Source organism: Saimiri boliviensis, chromosome 14 (assembly GCF_048565385.1).
Source record: "Saimiri boliviensis isolate mSaiBol1 chromosome 14, mSaiBol1.pri, whole genome shotgun sequence".
Taxonomy (NCBI): domain Eukaryota; kingdom Metazoa; phylum Chordata; class Mammalia; order Primates; family Cebidae; genus Saimiri; species Saimiri boliviensis.
Window position 1 is genome coordinate 69337841 of NC_133462.1, and position 14855 is coordinate 69352695.

Genomic DNA, 14855 nt, shown 5'->3' on the forward strand with positions numbered 1-14855 from the left:
TCTATTCCCAAATCTTGGTAGGTGAGAACCACTGGTAAATAATAATAAGTAACAATTGTATAGCAGTTACTACTTTCTAGGTATCATTCTAAAGTATTTTAAATATTTTAACTTTTCTCTGTAATCGTCATAACCAATTCTCTGAGGTGTAGGAAAACTGACCTCATGGCCTGATAATTCATGAGCATCCATATTGGTTGTACATTTTATGCAGGAATTCTAAGTGACAATTAGTTAAGGAGTAAGTTGAGGCATTCCAATGCAGTGTCACATGCTTCCCCTTGTAGGCAGAATTAGATGACTCTTTTAAAAAAATCCTCACCTTCTAAAAGAATATTCAGGCTGTGGCCTCCCCGGTTCCTATTGCTAGCATCAGGAATTGTCATCCATCATAAGCCTAGATGAAACACCCTTCCTGCTCCAATTGTAAATGGATTTTTGTTTAGGTTGTAACAAATGATAACATAGAGAATTTGTCATTTCTTTCCTGTTTGAAGTCCCAGGTGCAGATCACACAGATTTTGAAATTTAAAAGTCTGTATTTAGCTTCATTTATACCTCTCCCGTGCCAGTTTTGGGCCCTGAAGCATCAATGGAAAAGAAAAGGGGACTCTAACATTTTAAAAATATTAGGAACAACCACAAAATTGTTACTAGGACTGATATAGTCAACTGCTGTTTCTAAATTAATGTTTAGAGTATACTGGTCTTCAATAAACTAAACACAATGGGGATATATAATCTGGCACAGACCCTGGAACGTAGCAAAGGTAAACTCTATGGGAAATATTTGTTCCTTGTAATGCCTTTGAAAAGCCTCCATTGTGTCATCTCATACATCTTGAGTCTTCATTTGCTTGTCTGCCCTACAACAACTGGCGCAGTATCACATGAATGCAAATTTCAAGAAGTGCTGGTGTGCCGCATCTTAGAGCTCTCTCTTTTAAAATGAATTCCATCATATGTTCTTATCTTAGTTTCAAAGATCTGTGAGGAATTAAAAAATGGTAATAATCAAAAGCTTACTGAATGTTCAAGAACTACAGATGTAATTAATGGTTTCAAGTAAAATTCCTTTTACCCTGGAATCCTTGCACCTGTTACTGATCAATCACATAGACTTACTTGGTGAAATTCCACTAGAATCTGGAGAGTTTCAATGGATTCTGTATTGTTTTAAATTATTTAACTTGATTATAGCACCCCAAACAATTTTGTTCAGATTGAAATGCTCACATTTAGGAAAAAGAAGCAATAGTAACAAGAGGAACAGTAGAACAAAAGTCACATAAAACAACAAATTTGCCAAATAACATCACATTATTGGCTCATTTCCCCTTAGAGCTTTCTCTATATATAATAAAAATTTTAATTTACAAAAATTAATCTGACTCGATATATCAAGTAACCATTTTCTTTTGTTTCTCAGTTTAAAATACAAAAATGTTAGAAAAGATTATATGGTGGCTTTACTTAAAAATGGTTAAATATGTGTCAGATATATAAAGATTCATCTCAATCCCTTAAAGTACTTATATACTATTTTCATATTAATGATACTAGGAAGTAATCATTTGTGTTTAGAATAATGACCCCAAGATTACATAGCTAGAGCTAGATAGGTAAATTAATTCAGAAAGGATACGGAAGGGGTTTTATATCCTAGAAATGTTATGGTTCTGGGAATACAGAATGAATAACAGTTTTATTCATACAAAAAAGGGTATCCCAAAATGTCAGCCTAGGGAAGAAAAGAAGGGGCTATCTAGACAACATCAAGCTTTTATCTGATGATGGAACAGATATTTTAATGTTTCATCTCCATGTAAAAGTATATTTTGTCCTTTCTCCTTCTACTTCTAGAACCAATATCATTATGAAATGATTAAATAGATTTGTAGAGAAAGCCAGTGAGAGTGGGGAAACAGAATATTAAAGAGAGAAAACTGCACATTAAATAATTATCCAGGATCTTTTGTTAAAAATATCTAGTTAAACTTTTCACATATATGTCCTTTATGTGTGAAACTATATTTTCATATAACATTATGTATAAATATAAGCGGTTGTGACATGACAATGCAGTGGTACCAATAATGAAAACTTGGGTTATATTACTACTTTTTACATTCCTAATCTTTAAAGATTTAGTAAACCTGTATTTCTGTGCTCACTGTACAGTCTTTTCTAGAATGTTGAGCATTCTAATACAAGTATAATTGTGAATAACTGAGTTCTACTTCTGTGCTCTCTCATACACTTAGAGTGTTAATACTGAGTGAACTATTAACAAGGAATTGTCTTCCATGCCTTCAATTTTCCTTTATTTCTTTTTCTTTTTATTTTTATTGTTGTTGTTGTTATTGTTGCTGTTGTTGTTGTTGTTGTTGTTGTTGTTGTTGAGACACGGAGTCTTGTTCCATTGCCCAGGCTGGAGGGCAGTGGTGCAGTCTCAGCACACTGCAGCCTCCATCTCCCAGGTTCAAGCGATTGTCCTGCCTCAGCCTCCCAAGTAGCTGGGATTACAGGCACCTGCCACCATGCCTGGCTAATTTTTTGTATTTTTAGTAGAGACGGAATTTCACTATATTGACCAGGCTGGTCTCGAACTCCTGACCTCGTGATCTGCCTGCCTAGACTGCCCAAAGCTCGGGGATTACAGGTATGAGCCCCTACTCTCGGCCTCATACCTTCATTTTTCATGTTAAGAGAGGAAACATTTTTTCTCTCTTTTAGTGGCATTAAGGTTACTATGGATTTTCAGGAATAAAAGTAAACCCAATGGAGGAAATATCTTTTCTATGGCAGATGGTTTTTAATATATCGAGGTTTTGCCATTTGTTTTAGTGCTTAAAATAAACATTATTTATAAGACCACTTACATTTTGATGTTACTTAATGAGGAATATGCATCATTGATTTGACTAGCTTAAGAGGTCATTTAGAACTTGCCCGTTAACAAGCTGTAATCTGCTGAGCACACAATGACTTTGTTTAAAATTATCTATTCAGAGCTGATCAATGACAATAATTGTTTTATACCAATCACTTTTGAAAGTTGCTAATTACTTTGAAGGGCATGAATACAAGTCATTTTCTTTTCTTTTCTTTTTTTTTTTTGAAGTAGTAACCCATTCACCTTGAAATTAAGAATAAATGTTATCAAAAATATTCTTGCCTCTTGAAAGTACATTTTAAAAAATTAAAAGTGTATTTACTAGTACTGGAATACTAACAGAATAGGCAAAATTTAAGATGTCATTCATTTCTGTAATAGGAAATATAGTAGAATCTCATCTGTATTGTATTTTACAATATCAATTAGCTATTGGCTATACTAGACTCCCTGTAAGAAAACACCATATTTGAAACTACTTTCTCTTTGTATACAATATATATGTAAGATGTTTTAGTAGAAAGAGTGTGTGTTTAGGAGTAAGAGAAACCTGGGTTTGTATCCTGACTCTCCATTTACTGTTTTACTGGTTATGTGACCCGTAGCAAATTACTTAACCTCAGTTTCTTCATTTTTAACACGGAGATCATGCCCTATTCTCAAGGATATTGTGAGAATAAAAGCAGTTAGCATAATACCTGGCACATTCATGGAGCTCAATAAATTTTAGATCCTTCATTTCACTGATGGCAGCTTCTTCACCCACTCAAATGCTGTTTCCTCCAGCTCTTTTTACCCACTCATCTCTAGGAAAGCCACTTAAAGATTGATTGATTATACTTTAGTGTGGATGAGTTTTAATTTGTTACCTTAACCATCACTTACTTATTACATTCTTTAATGTCCAATTTTGAATAAAAGGAATTATCTTGGAGAGGAATTTTAGCCTGCCTTTGGAGAGATGTGTAGGGAGTCAGGACATCCGAATGTTTCTGAAAGCATACCAGTTGTAGTCTCTCTAGATATGGTTGGTGCTGTTTCCAGTAGTTGCTGGGTTTGGTGAAGGAAAGAGCCCAGGTTTTTGGATTTATATATATATATATATATATATATATATATATATATAATTACAGGAAGCTCTTCTTATTTGAACACAAATCTTTCAGCCAATTTCAGTTTTTTTCCTTTAACATCTCTTTCTCAGAAATGGGAATAGTCACTTCTCTGATGTTACCAAATCATAAACCCCCATCATTCTTCCTTCCTCTCAGTGTGCCAACATGCATCTTTTGGGTTTTCTGGCACTCCTAATCTTATTTTATTTATAATTTAATGATATTTTCATGTGATAGATAGCCCCTCCCTTAATACTATTTGATATCTTAATATTTTCCTATGCAACTTGAATCACTTCTATTGCTGATGATGTATTTCCTGTCAGTACATGTATTTACAAGTGTTCTCTTCATTAATAAAATTGTTACTGTATATCTGCATATGCAATAAAAGTATGCTGAAACATTTGAGGCCATCCAACCAGCTATATGACCTTAGGCAATTAGTTGACCTCTCTAAACATCAGTTCCTTCTTCTATTAATGAGGCTAATAATAATCTCCACCTCAGAATGATGCTGTAATGATCGAATTAGATAAGCTAGGAAAATATGCACTTATTTCCATGTATGATTTATCTATGTATATGCATTCCAGTTGACTCTCGTTTTTTATTAGGAAAGTAGTTCTGTCAATTCCTTCTTTTTCTTTCTCAGCCATAATATAATATTGGTCAATTAGGGAGAGTTTCTAAATTGAGTCTATAATTTTAGAATTTTTTTTAATTTAAAGAATTGACCTTGCAAATAAGATTATTTGAGAAGTATTTCAAAAGACACTTTGAATACTTTTGTTACATTAGCTTGCTATACTACTAGTTTCATTTTCTAAAATTGTTGTTGGCCGGATGTGGTGGATCACTCCTGTAATTCCATCACTTTGGGAGGCTGAGGCAGGTGGATCACTTAAAGTCAGGAGTTCGAGACCAGCCCGGCCAATGTGGTGAAACCCTGTCTCTACTAAAAATACAAAAATAAGCTAGGTGTGGTGGTGCATGCCTGTAATCACAGCTACTTGGGAGGCTAAGGCAGGAGAATCATTTGAACTCAGGAAGCACAGGTTGCACTGAGCTGAGATCATGCCACTGCACTCCAGACTGGGTGACAGAGTACAACTCCATTTAAAAAAATAAATAAATAAAGCTATTGTCTATTATTTACTTGTTCTTACAACCTGTTTTACATATTTTCAGTTATTTTAGTAATTCTCATACTAGGAGTTTGACAAAAACACTCCCTTGTAATTTTTATATTTAATACCTTTTTTTCCCCCTTTTTTGAAACAGAGTCTCACTCTGTTGCCCAGGCTAGAATGCAGTGGCACCATCTCAGCTAACTGCAGCCTTCGCCTCCTGAGTTCAAATGACTCTTCAAGCCAATTAGCTGGGATTACAGGCTAGTGCCACCACACCCGGCTAATTTTTGTATTTTTAGCAGAGATGGGGTTTCACCATATTGGCCAGGCTGGTCTCAAACTCCTGACCCTGTGATCCACCTGCCTCGGCCTCCCAAAGTGTTGGGATTACAGGCGTAGGCCACTGTGCCCGGCCATGTTTAATAAATTGTAAAATGATTGTAAATGATGTTTTAAATGGCCATGTTTTAAAACAGCGAAAAATAAAATATCAGAATTTAAGTAAACCGTTTTTCTGATATACTTTTTGTTGATCCAATATTCAACTTATACAATGTTATACTAAACATTTTTTAGCTAAAAAAAAAGAAAAAGTAGGCTTTGAGGATTAAACCCAATGGACTGGTGCTTAGTCTCTATATTTCACTTTTCTATTAAAAAAAGTTTAGAGAAGATGTGTATTCTCTTATCCTAACAAACTGTGCTAAAATTGGGAAGACTTCATCTCCAAAAAGAGAATAATTTATGATACATGAATCATTCATGTAGATATTTAAACTGTTGGGAAATTTTAGGAAATAATGGTAAATCTTTACGCAAGACTACGTTAATATTTTTCGATATGTGCTATTTCTTTTTTCTCTAATTATTTAAATAACTTCAGGTATTTTTTTCCTCTCAAATTAATATCATATATTATTTTGTTTGAGTTTTTCAAATAGTGGTGTTAGAGAATATAGCCAAGATATTTATATTAGCAAAGATAGGATTCAAGAAGAGTGACTGATTCTCATGGTTACTGGGGTTGTATAAGATATCTAGAAGCTAACTTAGGTATGGTCTCTCAGACCTCTAACATTCCTCTCATCCAAAAAAAAAAACAAAAAACAAAAACAAAAAAAAAACCCTACTTTCATTGTATGTTCTAGTAAAAATAAAACTATTTGAATGTCAGCATTGAAGTAAAAGATATAAGAAGCAGATTATTTCAATAAAAATGTTCTTTTTTGAAAATCACAGTTCTCTTTGTTCCCAATTCTGTATTGCAATGGTTATGAGAATAGGCTCTCTGAAGCCCTAATTTAATTCCTGGATTCATCCTAATAGCTGCATAATTATAGAAAAACTGTGTAACCTCTCTTTTTAACTGTTTCCACATCTGTAAGTGAGGTAATGACTATTTATGTCATAGGAGTATTCTAAAGATTAAATACATAAATATAAGCAAAAACCCTTAGATTAGTGCCTGGCACATAAGAACTCAATAAACGTTATCTATTGTTGTTATTGTTAAGGAAGGATTAAAATGTCATAATCGAGATACAAGAATTTCTTTAAATATTTTGATACCATTGAATTTAAGAAGCCCATTAATGAGACCAAATACAAAAACTAAAAGTGCTTTTCAATGAGACCAAATACAATCTTAAAGTCAGTTGGTTATATAAAGCAAATTTTTAAAAATCTTTCAATAGTTTAGTATTCTGTGAAATAATTATAAATAATTTTAAATAAATTATAATAGCCTAAAATTATGTTTATTTTATAATATTTCATAATAAATTTATGAGCAGAAACTATATTTATAACTAATATACTGTTATATTAATGGAAAAGCCTAAGACTTTATTTGATAGGAGTTATCAGCCATAATTACCAAGTGCTATTACATTGTTTAATAAAAATATTTAATGACATATTTTATCTTTTTATTTACTTTAATAGATTCAGAGACGATGGCGAGGCTACAGGGTTCGGAAATACCTCTTTAATTATTATTATTTGAAAGAGTACCTGAGAGTTGTTTCAGAGACAAATGATGCAATTAGGTAAGTAGTACAATCATCCGTTCACTAGGGAAAATTTTGGAAAGATGAGTCAAGAGATGTTGATCAATGCCATGCTTAGAAATACTTTCTAAAAGTCAGTGATATTTAGGCAGGCATTTATTGAATATATATATATATTTATGATTCTATATACCTTAATGTATTATTATTATAGTTTTAAAATCTTGTATTCTTCACTGCAAAATTAGTTTATTTATGTGTGTAGTATCTTGGTCCTATACAAAATAGTTTCAGAAAAATTATTTCATAATGAGATTAATTTATCTGTAAAACAATTCTAGAGATGCAACATTAAATATGATAAGCTTCAGATGCATTTGAGAAACATGTTCCATAGCAAGAACTCGCCTCTCCAAGAAGAAAATATCATGAAACATATTAAAAGGATCTGTTCACAGTCAGTTTTAATTTGTTTAAATACATAGGAAGATAGGACATAGATTTAGGATACAGGAGCTGTAGAATTATGCAAAGTAAAGGCATCATAATACTATTCAGCCAGCCAAGTTCTATATGTTTTCATGTTACTTTGTAAATAGTTTTTCCTCCTGTGATAGGCCCCATTAAATGACCATATGCATATAGTACATTTTGATAAAAAGGAAACACTAATTAATAATAGTTGGCATTTAGAGAATAGTCTCACTTTCAAAACATTTTCTACATATATCATATATTATCTTATTTTACTTTGTTTTTTTTTTTTTGAGACGGAGTCTCGTGTCACCCAAGGAAGCTGGAGTGTAGCGGCACAATCTTAGCTCACTGCAACCTCCGCTTCAGGGGTTCAAGCAATTCTTTTGCCTCAGCCTCCTGAGTAGCTGGATTTCAGGCATGCGCCGCTATGCCTGGCTAATTTTTGTATTTTTAGTAGGATGGGTTTCCCCATGTTGGCTAGGCTGGTTTCGAAAGCTTAACCTGAGGTAATCTGCCCGCCTCAGCCTCTCAAAGTGCTGGGCTTATAGACATGAGCCACTGAACCCGGCCACTTATTTTACCTTTTAAAGTCTTTGAACTAAAGAGAACAATTAACTGACAGTAAATTAATAAAATAAAGGTTTTATCTAAGATCCTAAAATAATATATATTGTAAGATATATATGAAAACTGATTTCCCAACTACTAACTTTCTCACATATGTCATGAGTATAAAGGGTCTTTGAGGATTACCTGTAGAGAATTTGTTAAGTTCATTTCTTTGGAAAGCGAGCAGTTGAGATGGGAAGGCTTCAATAGGATTTAGTCGACGGGTGAAGTTGGAAAATTCAGGAACACATGAACCATAGGGGACGCTGTTTAATTTCTTCTTGAAACATCTACAATTCTAAAGACCAGCTGGCTGTCTACAAATGGCTGACTTTAATTTATAAGGAGAAAGAGCTAGCAGAGTTTACAAAAGAGAAGGATTATGTGCAGGGCTGAAACTAGGGTGAGACAAGTGAGATTTTTAAGGGAAGGAGGTGCTCACTGTCAGGGTCACACAACTGTCAACCTTGAACTTTCATAACCCCAAGAGTGAGTGTGTTCTTCAGTTCTGCACTTGCTTCAGTCTTGTCTGAGCCTTGAATAGGAGAAAGTCAAGGAGGCAAACAGGAGAAGATGTGGTTTTGGAAAGGTCTGAATCTTTTATTTGACAGGTATTTCTAGAATTCTTGTTTTCCTCCTAATTTTAATAGGAATCTCTCTAGTCACTAGAGAGTCTGGTGTATCAGTACTGACAATCTGTTTTAGAGTGGTATTCTTTAGTATATTACAGAGTCATTCTATTACTTCCAGCTCTCTTAAAGTTTTTTAAACCAGGAATGGAAGTTGACTTTAGCAAATGCTTTTGCATCATCCATTGAAATAATTATATAGGATGCTTTTCCTTTTTTATATGTTACCATGCATAGAGCTATATTCTATTAATAGGTGTACTAATATTAAAGCATCATATATTTTAGGAATACATCTAACCAGGCCATTGCGTTCTTTTGATTTTTCACTGAATTATGTTAGTATTTTATAAAAGATACTTACATCCTCTTCTGTAAGTGTGATTGGTTGTACAGTGGTCCGTCTTATCCATGGTTTTGTCTTCTGCAGTTTCAGTTATTCATAGTACAGTATAATAAGATATTTTGAGAGAGAACAAGAGAAAGAGTGAGCGAGAACACCCATTTGTATGATCTTTATTACAGTATATTGTTATATGTGTTCTATTTTAGTTTTTGTTATTGTGGTGAATCTCTTACTGTACCTAATTTATAAATTAAATTTTATCGTAGGTATGTATGTATGGGAGGAAATGTAGTATTTGTAGGGCTCAGTATTATCTGCAGTTTCAGGCAGCCACAAAGAGCCTTGGAACATAAGCCCTGTAAATAACAGGGACTACTGTAAGTTTCTTTCTTAGACTGCAATTGTCAGATCCTAGTGTCAGGTTTTTGCTATATTTATTGAATGAATTAAGTAGATTTTCTGATATGGGGATTACTATTCTTTGGAAGTTTAAAATAAATACTTTATAAAACTACCTGGACCCAGAGCCTTTGGGGGAAGGTAAATCGTTAACATTTCCAAACCTTAATTCAGGATTTTACAAATTTATTAGAGTCCATATTCTTTATTTCCAGAAAATTATTAGTTTATTGACATTTAAATATATCTAATGATATTTATAATATTTTAATTAAAATATGTACTTTAGTTGTTTTAGTCCATTTCTCATTATTTAATTTGCATATTTATTTGTTTAAATATTTCTCTCTTTTGTTCTCAAAATTGTTAGGCTTATCTATATTTTTTAGAGAAATAGCTCTCAGATTCTTTCTTTTAACTTATTTTTTGTTTCCTAATGAAATAGTTTGCTTACATCTTTAAAAGACCCTTGATTTCTTTGTTTCACAAATAATACATGTCCCTTGCAGAAAAACTGAAAATATGGATAATGTAAAACAAGCTAAACAAAAAAATCATCTATAATGTCATCACTCAGAAATAAACACTATTAGCTTTTTCTTTTGTTTTTTTTAAAAATTTTTTGAGACAGAGTCCCATTCTGTCTCCCAGGCTGGAGTACAGTGGCACAATCTTGACTCACTTCAACTTCCACCCTTCCAGTTCAAGCGATTCTCCTGCTTCAACCTCCTGAGTAGCTGGGATTTACAGGCCTGCACCACCACAGCCAGCTAATTTTTGTACTTTTAGTAGAGATGGGGTTTCCCTATGTTAGCCAGACTGGTCTCAAATTCCTGACCTCAGGTGATCTGCCCACCTTGGCCTCCCAAAGTGGTGGGATTACAGGTGTGAGCCACTGTGCTTAGCCTGTTAACATTTTTATATATGTTCTTCCAAGCCTCAGCCACTTATTCGCTGTGTGACCTTGGGAAAATTCTTTAATTTCTCTTATTTTAAATCTCCTCATAAAGTGGGGAAAATAACAGAATGACTACATAGGTTTATTATACACATAAATGAATCAGTGTATGTAAAATGCTTAAACAGTGCCTGGTATATAATATGCACTTAATAAATGTTAGTTTATTATTTTATTTCTATGCTGACACAGATATATTTTATAAAATGACTTAATACAATATGCTATTGTTAACCTATTGTCTTTCAACTTAAAAAATATTTTGTACATTTTCATGTCATTAGTTATACCAATATCATTGTTCATAATGGCATTTATTTATTTATTTATTTATTTGCAGTGGAGTCTCGCTCTGTTGCCCAGGCTGGAGTGCAGTGGTGCAATCTTGGCTCACCACAACCTCTGCCTCCTGGGTTCAAGTGATTCTCCCACCTCGGCCTCTCAAGTAGCTGGGATTACAGACATCTGCCACCATATCTGGCTAATTTTTGTATTTTTAGTAGAGATGGGGTTTTGCCATGTTGGCCAGGCTGGTCTTGAACTCCTGACTTCAAGTGATCCACCCACCTTGGCCTCCCAAAGTGCTGGGATTACTGGCATGAGCCACCGTGTCCAGCTCCATAATAGCTTTTAAAATATTCTTTATTGTTAGAGATACAGTTGTTCTAAATTTTTTCTATTGTAAACATTGTGTTATTTTAGTACTACTACTAGTTAATATTGAGTTTCTTACAGTTCTTGCATTCAGTACTCTCTTTACTGCTTTTTAGTAATTAAAATGTTTAGGCTATAATTTGTTTCCATGTGTAATATTGTCTACATTTAATATATTTTTATATATAATGTTCTCATATTGTAATTGCATATTTTATATTCTCTTTGAAATTCATTTTTCAATCTCCAGTGGCTTGGCTTTTTTCTGGTAATTTAAACATAAAACAAATTTATTTCTAGGTTTATTATGTTATAGTCAGAAAATATATTCGGTACAATTATTACTTCAGGGAATTTATTGAGTTTTTCACCATATATATACAGTCACATACCACACAATGATGTTTTGATCAATGATGTGGGACATTTATGATGGTGGTCCCATAAGATCATAATACTGTACTTTTACTGTACATTTTCTATGTTTAGATACACAAACAGTTACCATTATACTAGTTACATACAGTATTCAGTACAGCACCACACTGTACAGGTTTGTAGCCTCAGAGTCAGAGGCTATACTATGCACCCTAGGTGTATAGTAAGCCATACTATCTAGGCTGGTGTAAGTACACTCTATGATGTTTGCATGGTGATGAAATTGCCTAATGACGGATTTCTCAGATTGAATCTCTGTCATTAGTTAAGCAATGCATGACTCTATTATTTTGTTTTAGGTATTCTCTAAAGGCAAATGAATAGATTTTGTTTTCTTACTTGAGCTAAGTTTTTATATTTTAATTGAGCAATAAAATACTCTCATTATCATAACTGTTCAACTCTTTCTAGCTTCTCTCATCTTGCTTTATGTTTCTACTTTGTCTCTTTTTTATATATAAACTATGATTTGTTATTGTGAACTTAAAAAAATATACATATTAGAATCATGGCTCTTCTGTACCTCAGCTTCAGCTTCATTGAAAATTGAACTTACCTGTTAACTTTTAAAACTGGAGGGCTGGGCACAGTGGTGCATGCCTGTAGTCCCAGCTACTTGGGAGGCTAAGGCAGGAGGATCACTTGAGCCCAGGAGTTTGAGGCTGTAGTGAACTGTGATTGTACCACTGTACTCCAGCTGGGGCAAAGAGTGAGACTCTCCAAAAAAAAAAAAAAAAAAAATTCAAAAAGAAAAAAAACTGGTAATCCTCTCCTCCCCATTATTTAACACAGAAATTTCTGGAGGCTTCCTTCTACCAAAACACCAACTTTTGAAATATAGGCTTCTGTCGTCTCTTGCCTGGACTCTTAATTAAGCAAGAACATTTTAACAGTTCTCATTTCTTTTGGTGGTGCACACCTGTAGTCCCAGCTAATTGGGAGGTTGAGGCAAGAGATTCACTTGAACCTGGGAGGCAGAGGGTGCAGTGAGCAGAGATTGCACCACTGCACTCCAGCCTGAGAACAGAGTAAGACTTTATCTCAAAAAAAAAAAAAAAAAAAAAAGAATGTATAAACTGACAGGTCGCATACAGGTCACATTATGTCTAAAGATGAAAATATGTAAAACTCTGTGTGTGTGTGAGTGTGTGTGTGTGTGTGTGTGTGCATGTGTATTCGATCAAAATCTATTCAATAGATTTTGTATAAATATAAATACTGAAAATATTTTTAAGAAAATAAGATCTCTATCAGAACTAAAAATAGGCATAACTCTTCCAAATTATTAGATTTAAAGCACAGATACATAGGTCTATACTGAAAGCCTAACAATGAAAATCTATAGCAAAAAGTATAGAACTAAGACAACACACATGTAAAATATCAGTAAGTATAAGTGAATATAACTTATTTATTTATTTATTTTTGAGATGGAGTCTTGCACTGTCGCCCAGGCTGTAGCGCAGTGACGTGATCTCAGCTCCCTGCAATCTCTGCCTCCTGGGTTCTCCTGCCTCAGCCTTCCGAGTACCTGGGACTACAAGTGTGTGCCGCCACACCCAGCTAACTTTTTTTTTGGCATTTTTAGTGTATTTTTAGTAGAGATGGGATTTCATCATGTTGGCCAGGATGGTCTCGATCTCCTGACCTCATGATCTGCCCACCTCGGCCTCCCAAAGTGCTGGGATTACTGGCATGAGCCACCTACTATAATTTATTTTTAAAAGAAAATGAATCAATTCCTCTCATATTGGTCCACTGATTTCATTAAATTTCTAACAAAATTCCAGCCAAGTGTTTTGTAGATGTACATAACCTTATTCTAAAATGTATATGGAGAAGCAAAACCCTGAGAATAAATAAAACGACCTTGAAAAAAAAACTAGGGTGAAGACATCTTTCTGCCCAATATTAAGGTTTATTTTATAGTCACAGTGGATAGGCTAGGGTTTACTGGCAGTGGGATAGACACAGACAAAAAGGACAGAACAGAAAGTCCAAAAATAGGCCACGTAATTATACCTACCTTGTTTTTGACAAGGTGCAAAAACAAATCAATGAAGGAAAGTTAGCCTTTAAAAAAAAAATGATGCTAGAACAATTAGATATCCATTGTTACAAATGAATTACATATGTAAAATGGAAGACAATAAAAGTTTTAGAAAAATAAAAGGAGAAAATATTTGGGATCTAGGGACAGGCAAAAAGACCTTAGAATTGACTCCAAAAAAAAAATGATTCATAGAAGAAAATATTCAAAAACTGGATGCATAGAAATTAGAAAGTTATCTGCTGTGAAAAGATCATATTAAGAGAATGAAAAGACAAGCTACACACTGAAAGAAAATGTTTTCAAACCACATATCTGATGAAAAATGTATCCAGAATACATTTTTTAAAACTCCAAAAATCTCCACTGTGAAAATATAAATAATCTAATTACAAAATGGGCAAAACACAAGAAAAAACATTTCTCAAGAATATGCAAATGGCAAAATGAAAAGGTATTAAACTTTGTTAGTTATTAGGGAAATGCAATTAAAACCTCAGTACACACCTATCAGAGTGGCTACAATTTTTTAAAATAAAAAAACCAATAAATTTGCTTTGTTACATAAACTGAGCTAAAAACAAAAAACACATGATTATCTCAGCATGTGCCAAAAAAGGCTTTCAATAAAATTCAGCATCCCTTCATGTTAAGAATCCTCAACAAACAAGGCATTGAAGGGACATACTTCAAAATAAGAGCCATCTGTGAAAAACTCACAGCCGATTTTAAACATTTTGAACATACTGGATTTAAGGTTTCTTTCAGATATTCTTATTTGTATTTCTTAGGATGAAAATTCTCTTTTTTTTTCTTGGCTATCTCTTTAGACTCTTTCACAATGATTGAATTTCTTTCATAGTTTGAAAATTCTGTGAGCTCAGATTGGCCATTCAGTTAGAGTGCCATGTGTCCAGAATTAATGGAAATGTTCTTACAAAGCAGTTTCCCTTGCCAGTCCCCGTGAGTTTCACAGTTTCAAGAACATTTAATTGTAGTGGCTGCAAATTTTGGAATCTGGATATCTCACACCTCGTGAGTAGTCGGATTTTAGTCCATATATTTCATTTGGCCTGGGTCTCTGATTTCTCATAATAAATGTTTTTACAAGGCAGGCATGATGACATATGCCTAAAGACCCA

The 14855-nt window shown here is 33.6% G+C and overlaps 1 protein-coding gene across 1 annotated transcript in view; it reads left to right on the forward strand.

The window, feature by feature from the left end:
• The window catches only part of SPATA17 (spermatogenesis associated 17), a 207039-nt gene that overhangs the window by 38557 nt on the left and 153627 nt on the right, over positions 1-14855 (forward strand). The window contains exon 5 of the mRNA XM_003930345.4: positions 7089-7192. Coding sequence (XP_003930394.3) covers positions 7089-7192 — 104 coding nt within the window. The remainder of the gene's footprint in view (positions 1-7088; positions 7193-14855) is intronic.